A 7,358-nucleotide genomic window follows, 5' to 3' on the forward strand; every position below is an offset into this window, starting at 1 on the left:
AATGAAGCAGGTTCCTGACGTGGATGGGGCACCAAAGGGAAAACGCGAGTCATTCCTGAAGGTATCGCTAAAAACCTTCACGAATACGAGCAGCCTTCAGGAATGTAAACTGACGTTCGTGAAGGGGCCGGATCCACGTCGCCAATAATATCGCGCACCTTCAGGAACGTGGCAAGCAGCCTCAAGGAACGTCAAATTTAGGAAACGCGCGTTGATTTCGCGCCTGGGAGAGGAAAGCGCGCTTTGTTTTCCGCTCAGGCGAATTTTTCGCGCGTTTTATTCCTTTTCGCTGACGTGGATGGGCCTCCTTCAGGAAAGAAGGGTCAAAATCCCTAAAATAACAAGTCTTCGCCGTCCTCCCCATTCCCAATCTGAATCCTGCAGCCCCTTGTCCCGCTACCACCATGGCCGCCTCCCCCCCGCCCGGCGCCGCCGCACACCACACCCGTCGCTTGTCCCCACACCAGCTACAGCCCCCTCTCCTCTAGCGCCGTCTCCCTCCCCATCGAGGGCCGCACCCTCGCCGTCCAGCCACTCCGGCGCCAACTGCCTCCCCGTCGACCGGCGCCTCCCTCCCCGTCCAGCTGCTCCAGCTCCGTCTCTCCCTCGACCGGCGCCTCCTCGCCGTCCAGCCACTCCAGCTCCGTCCCTCCATCGACCAACGCCTCACTGGCAATCCAGATCTGCCTCCCTGGCCGTCCAGATCTGCCTCCCTCGCCGGCCAGCTGCCTCATCTCCCTCCCAGTCCAGCGCCTCCCATTGCCAAGTAAGTCTCGACGAACTACAACCTAAGTTGAACAGAGGGGAACTTGGATTCTTTCAAGAAAGACCAAAAATGGTGGCAGCCTGTACAATTTTTTCATTATGAATGTTGAATCCCTAGCTCAGAATTCACCAGTAGAAGCAATATGTTCATTGTTTAGCACACTCTTCTTGAGATTAAAACAATTATGTTTTGTTATTCTTCTGAAAGGATTGAGTGCAACAGCCATGGAGTATTATAGTCGCCATCTGTCTATGTAGTGTGCTGCGCAATTTTAAGTTTGTAGGATACATTAAATCTGGTTGTTCCTCAATTGATGTTATTGATAGAGTTGTGATACATATCTGTATGCATGTCAATACCTGCAAGCTGTAGGTTATGTCCCCTGTTCAGGAAGGTGCAGTTTATGTATGCGTGTTTTATTGTTTTCTCTTCATTGAAGCTCTTACAAAATCGGGAACTTGTAGCACTACAAACGCCAAGTTTAAGAAGTGACACTGCCACACCACAACCCTCTCCATCGAGAGGTCCAATCCAAGCATGCTGGTAAGTTCCACTCAGTTTGATATGACTTGTGAGTATGGAAAGTTTGTTGAAAGAGCATGTTTTCATACGTAGGAAAAGAAGTATGGGCCTGCAGCAGCAACAAACTTGAACACTACAATTATTGCTAATCTGAAAGTAATAGCGACATGCTATGTTCATGATTTCAGAAGAACCCACTACAAAGCATCTTCAAGACGCACATCCAGTATATTGGAAGGAACGTCATCTCGATCTTTGAAGTTATGTTCCTGCTACTTCTTCATAGTTGCAGTCTACACTCGGCACTAAGAAAAGACCTTTTCACTTGCTTGGTGACTAATAGCATGTGTGTCATGAGCTGAAGTTTACCTTTTGGTTTGAACACTTGTATACATATATTACTGTTTTGCCTTTCACCATTGTTCATTGAAATCTGCTATATTCTTTTCCATTGTAGGTGAATGGATCCTTCCAAGCCCAAGAGGATGCTGGTACTCCGATGGCAGATCCTTCCCATGCTGAAGTCCATGCTCATGCTACTCATCTGGATGAGCATGGTTCTACTCCAAGACAGGATGTATACCATTTGTTGCACTACAGTTGGTATATAGCAAGATGGATAAGAGATACCCGAGAGCTTCTTCCTTTTCAAGATTAGACGATGGATGATAGTGATCTGGCAAGTAGTTGTTATGATCCCCAGGTCCTCTATGCACAAACTTGACAATGGTTTGTGATCATGTTACTTCTATGGTTAGCAAAGTAAACTGCAGCTGAATTATACAAGTAGAGCAATGTATAATGCATGCAAGATTGTGGTGTCATCAAAACAGGGATGCATCAAACTAGTTCATGTGTTAATAATTTATGATAAGAAACAATCTATTTAATTAGTGTTTGTGTATTTCAATCAGTGGTTGCCGCCTGCTTATGTGCTGCTCTGTTTCTTTCTCTGTAAATGTGGTGCTAGTTCTGTCCTTGTAGTGTAGTGCCAGTGTAGTGCACAACTGCATATATATGTCTTTTACACATATTTGCTCTGACTGTGCTATAGATCTTGTTGATGATTGGCACATAAACCTAACCATTTGTCGTACTATAGATGCTATACAGCAAGCTGGAATGGATGGATGGGAAATACCCGAAGACCTTCGCGCCTTTCAAGATGAGCTGATGGATGGTAGTGATGTGGTATGTGTGCACAAACTTGACAATGGTTTCTAATGTGCATGGTATTGACATTTTATTCATGTATTAAAACATTTTAGACAACCTCAACAAGTAGAGGAGCAAGTTAAAGTACGAAAGGTGCATGGTCTTGGCTTTTAGTTTGGATTGGATTGTAAATATTTATGTTATTCCCTTTTCTTCCTTGTACGTTCCTGTTAGCTCTTCATAAGTGCAGCCTACACTTGGCTTTAATAAAAGACTTCTTCACTTGCTTGGTGGATAACAACATGTGTGTGTCGTGAACTGAAGTTTCCTTTTGGTTTGTAAACTTGTTCATGCCGCCCAAGTGTCTGTATTTCAGTTAGTGGTTGATGCCTTCTTAAGTGCCCGTGTACTTCAACCATGTAGTAAGTATAACTTAGTTCATGATTTAAGTTGTCATACAAAATTAATTATGTTCTCTGTACATGTTAGTCCTGTTAGCTTATAATTTTAGGAAATGATTCACTATGACTGGTGAGATCCATTTATAGATCATTTAGAGTTTCTAATTTCTATTCCAGTCAGTTTTTCATTAATGTAAGTTCTTGTAGTAAGTCCGTAAGGAACCACCCCAGGACAGTTCCAGTCATATTAGTCATTTCTTATCAGCTAGCTTTGCATCGTCCGCTTCCTTCTTGTTTTTAACATTTTCAAGATGATGAATTTTCAGATTGCCTTGCAGCTGTTTAGGCTCCCCAACTGTTTTAGCTCATGCCCATGTTCTGTCCTTACTTGAGATACAGCAAGTTCTTGTAGTAATGTTAAACCGCCGATGCCGATGTTCGGAACTTGCATTGCAAAGCTATAAATATGCTGCTTACTGCTAGTTTTCTACATGTAGTCTAGTTCTGTACATGCAGTTTAGTGCTTGGCATACTTAGATTTTTCCTATGAAGTGATGATTTTTTTTGCTACCACGTGAAGGTTTGAAGGGGGTTGATCACCACAAATTTTCATTTGCCATGAAAACTATGGGTATAGGGCATTGGATTGCAACCATTTAATTTTTCTTGCCTTTTTTTAATTATGTTCCTCTTACATTTAATTGCAGCCTGTACTTGGCAATAAGAAAAGTCTTCTTCACTTGCTTGGTGGCCAGCAACAAGTGTGTCATGAGCTGGAGTTTACCTTTTGGTTTGAAAGTTTGTATATATCACAGTTTTGCCTTTCACGGTTGTTCATTGAAATCTCCTATATTTTTCTATTGTATAGGTGAATGGAACCTTCCAAGCCCAAGGGAATGCTGGTACTCTTGACAGAATCTTCCCATGATGAAGACCATCCTCATGCTACTCATGCGGATGAGCATAGTTCTACTCCAACATTTAGGAATTCCAGTAGTATAATTAGTGGTTAATATTGTGAAATAGGGTGCAGGTAGGCTTTCTTTGTCAATTGTTTCTCCTGGCAATTTAGGAATCCTGGCAATTTAGGAATCAACTAGTATGCGTGTTTCGGACTTGGTGACACCTCCTGTTAAGTTAAGCTTCCATGAATCATGACTTGGATATGAATGTGTGGATCTTGTGATAATGAGTTTTAAATAAATTGGATGGGTACATTGTGACCTAGGAATTGGATGTGATTTTAAACTGGGTTTTGTGACCTTTTGGTATGCATGAATGTGAAATGATTTGGCATGTGGCTGCGAATATGGATACCGCTTTCCAATAATATTTTTTATTTACTCTTGGTTCATTCCTGAGGACCATTTTCACTTCTTTCCTGATGAAGCCAGCCGTCATGGATATGTAGGGCTCATTCCTGAAGGTACGGTCCTGAGTGCCACTAGCTGTCAGGAAACAGAACATGTTCCCGACGGCCAGTTTTCTGACGGCATCTCCTGATGGTGAGGCCGTCAGGAATTTGATTTTGAGTGGCTCCAGGCACCGTCAGGAAAATTTATTTGTGACGGGCTCCGTCAGGAAACTCTGTCTTTCCTGACAAGCTGTTCCTGACGGGAAATTCGTGACGGCGGGGGCTTATTCCTGACGAAATTGGTTCATTCCTGACGGATTTTGGCCGTCAGGAAAAAGTCAGTTTGGGGTAGTGTATTTGCTAAAGCCTGTATAGTTGAAAACATGTAATGTAAACAGAGGGACAGCAGGTGACTGTAAGTCCAGCACAAGCAGAAGTACCCGAACACCTATATATAGCTTGGACATTTGCTAAAGCTGGGATTTTTTGTTTGAGGATCAATGCAACAATCACCATGAGAATGAATCAAAGCATCAGTCCTCAAAACAGGGGAACACTTTGCTCCCATTCACAGCCAGTGATTTGTCACACACGCGGCAGATACAAAATATGCCTCCCCTTTCGAAGAGGGATGCATCACTGAAGCAACGGCAGCGCAATCCAGTGACAGAAACCTGCTAAAACCCCAACCTCCTGCAGGCGCTTCATGGACAGGGACGTCCTGGACGCCCTCTATATATGGCTTGGACATTTGCTAAAGCTGGGATTTTTGTTTGAGGATGGATGCAACAATCACAAGGAGAATGAATCAAAGCATCAGTACTCAAAGCAAGGGAACACTTTGCTCCCATCCACAGCCAGTGATTTCTCACACGCGCGACAGATACAAAGTAGGCCCTTTCGAAGAGGGATGCATCGCTGAAGCAACGGGGGCGCAATCGCAGTGACAGCAAACCTGCTAAAACCCCAACCCCCAACAGGCGCGTCGACCTGGACGGGGACGCCCCCGACCCCCCCCCCCCGCGCTGGACGTCCTGGACCGTTGTAGCGCGTCCGCGGTCGCGCGCGACGGTCTGGCCCCAGCAGCCGCGGCGCTGCACCCGCTGATGCGGCCGCGCGGCTCCGGCCCGTGGCGCTGCACCAAGAACCGGCACGGCGCCGCGGCCTCCGCCTCAACGCCGATCTAACCGCGCAAGGCACAAGCTAGCAAGAACATGAAGAAGTGCGACGCAGCGCTAGCAACGAGGGGAAAAAGCAGAGTGCTTTGGTCGCCTGGGTACGGCCGGCGTCGGAGAAGACGGGGGAGGAGGGGGAGGTTGAGGTCGGGCTTACGTCGATGCTGCGCTGCTGGGGGGCGCAGATGGGGCCCGTCTTCCGGGATAGATGCGTCGCCTCCATCGGCGCAGGCGGCGGCTGGTGCTCCAATGCCGTCGCAATGGAGGAGGGAGGGAGGGGTTGCAGAGCTCTGTTCTTTTTCTTCCTCACCTCTCTCTCTCTCTCTCTCCCTTCTCCCCCTCTCTGTCTCGCTCTCTCTCAGGGTTTTACTTTCTTTCGAAACCAGAGCACGCCACACACACCACCCCACCCCCACCCCCAACCCCAAGGCCCCACATTCTGACACGCGCTGCCCGTCCTGTTACAAGTTCTCGAAGAATCGGCTGGGTATTCAGTTTTGGTCTAAGAAATCTGGGTTTAAGTTCAAAAAAGAAAGAAAGAGAAGAAATGTGGGTTTCTCTCACTACACAACCTCTCTCTTTTTGATAGCTCTAAATTAAACGTGCTGCTGCTGTTATATACAGGTCATCGATGAGGTTTTTTTTTTCGGGTTCACCATTTATACATTGCCCATCAACAGTGAGTCGCTGAGAGAACATCCAGATAATGGTTTCTTTTTTATCCAATTTTACTACGATTTTTAATCTTTTTGATCCACATGTGTGTACTATATTCCCTGTTCAAGAATTCGTCCGAAACCAGTTAGCTTGCCGATTAATCCCTACTCGTAGGGGGTCACCGAGTAGCCGATAAATTGATAAATCGGCTGATTAATTGATTAAATGACCGATTAACTTGCCAATTACCCTATTAGTCCCCTACTCGCCAGCCAGCCGAACAGCTACAGGTTAACAATTTCCTCAACAATGACGATATTATATATAAGTAGTTTACATTTTGCAGAAATAAGAGCATCCACAATCAATGCCTTTATCCTCCCCAAACGTCCAAGCGGCCTGCCCGTCACTACCCAGAAAGAAAAATGTCACCGAACCAAACCTCACATAGTCAGCCTAAACATCTGAGCTAACCGACACTTCCCAAACCAAGCCCATATCTAGGGTGGGCCGAAAGCGTCCACCATGTCGGACCGGCCCATGCTGGCTCACACTGTCTCCACAAATACCCCATCTGGACCAAACTCCTCCTGACCGCTCCGCTCCACTGTCCATCTCTTCCACTTCCTCTCTCATCCCCTTAACCATGGCCAGCAACGAATCCGACATCGAATCTGACTTCAATGAATCCTGCATCGAATCCAACTCCATCAACTAGACGACAGTCGTCAAGGAGGACTCCAGCATGTCCGCTCCAGACGGCAAGGAGCTCATGCTCCGCATTTCCATCTGCCAGCGATGGAAATCCAGACAAAGACATTAGCGAGAAGGAAAGACATTAGGTGGTTAAGTCGTGGATTTTCACCCAGAGAGAAGAACAATGATGTCCATCGCTAATGTCTTTGTCCACCTATTTATCAGGCCAAAGGCGAATTCGTTGGAAGAGAAAACCACCTTTGTGGCAGCGATGACGGAGAGCACGAGAGGTGTCTTGAGGCCATTTCACCATTTATACGGGTTTTTTTTGCGGGTTCACCATTTATACGTTGCCCATCAACAGTGAGTGGCTGAGAGAACATCCAGATAATGGTTGTATAGATTTTCTTTTTCATCCAATTTTACTACAATTATTAATCTTTTTGATCCACATGTGTGTACTATATTCCATGTTCAAGAATTCGTCCGAAACCAGTTAGCTTGCCGATTAATCCCTACCCGTAGGGTCACCGAGTAGTCGATAAATTGATAAGTCGGCTGATTAATTGATTAAATGACCGATTAACTTGCCAATTGGCCTATTAATCCTCTGCTCGCCAGCCAACCGACCA

General features: G+C 45.9%; 1 protein-coding gene across 16 annotated transcripts; it reads left to right on the forward strand.

Moving 5' to 3' along the window:
- The first annotated feature begins 283 nt into the window (after positions 1–283).
- LOC125544844 (vegetative cell wall protein gp1-like) lies at positions 284–4,071 on the forward strand. Of its 16 annotated transcripts, XR_007299782.1 has the most exons (8): positions 318–766; positions 1,206–1,309; positions 1,382–1,389; positions 1,477–1,548; positions 1,746–1,991; positions 2,391–2,479; positions 3,552–3,605; positions 3,713–4,071. XR_007299782.1 is itself a non-coding variant. In XM_048708617.1 (4 exons), the coding sequence occupies exons 1-4, from the start codon at positions 299–301 to the stop codon at positions 1,545–1,547; spliced, it is 651 nt and encodes a 216-aa protein (XP_048564574.1). In that variant the 5' UTR covers positions 284–298; the 3' UTR covers positions 1,548–2,201. The 16 variants fall into 16 exon arrangements, 1 of the variants encoding a protein (XP_048564574.1); XR_007299780.1 differs by having other exon boundaries at positions 316–766; positions 1,231–1,309; positions 1,477–1,991; XR_007299750.1 differs by having other exon boundaries at positions 317–766; positions 1,382–1,634.
- Positions 4,072–7,358: the final 3,287 nt, after the last annotated feature.

The sequence above is a fragment of the Triticum urartu genome, chromosome 1, assembly GCF_003073215.2.
Source record: "Triticum urartu cultivar G1812 chromosome 1, Tu2.1, whole genome shotgun sequence".
Classification (NCBI taxonomy): Eukaryota; Viridiplantae; Streptophyta; class Magnoliopsida; order Poales; family Poaceae; genus Triticum; species Triticum urartu.

Bases quoted from the DNA above. Each gene is read 5' to 3' on its own strand.
- LOC125544844 (XM_048708617.1), top strand. From the start codon at position 299: ATGGGCCTCCTTCAGGAAAGAAGGGTCAAAATCCCTAAAATAACAAGT. The intron at 767-1,205 runs GTAAGTCTCGAC...TCTTCATTGAAG, and splicing joins CCAGCGCCTCCCATTGCCAA to CTCTTACAAAATCGGGAACT.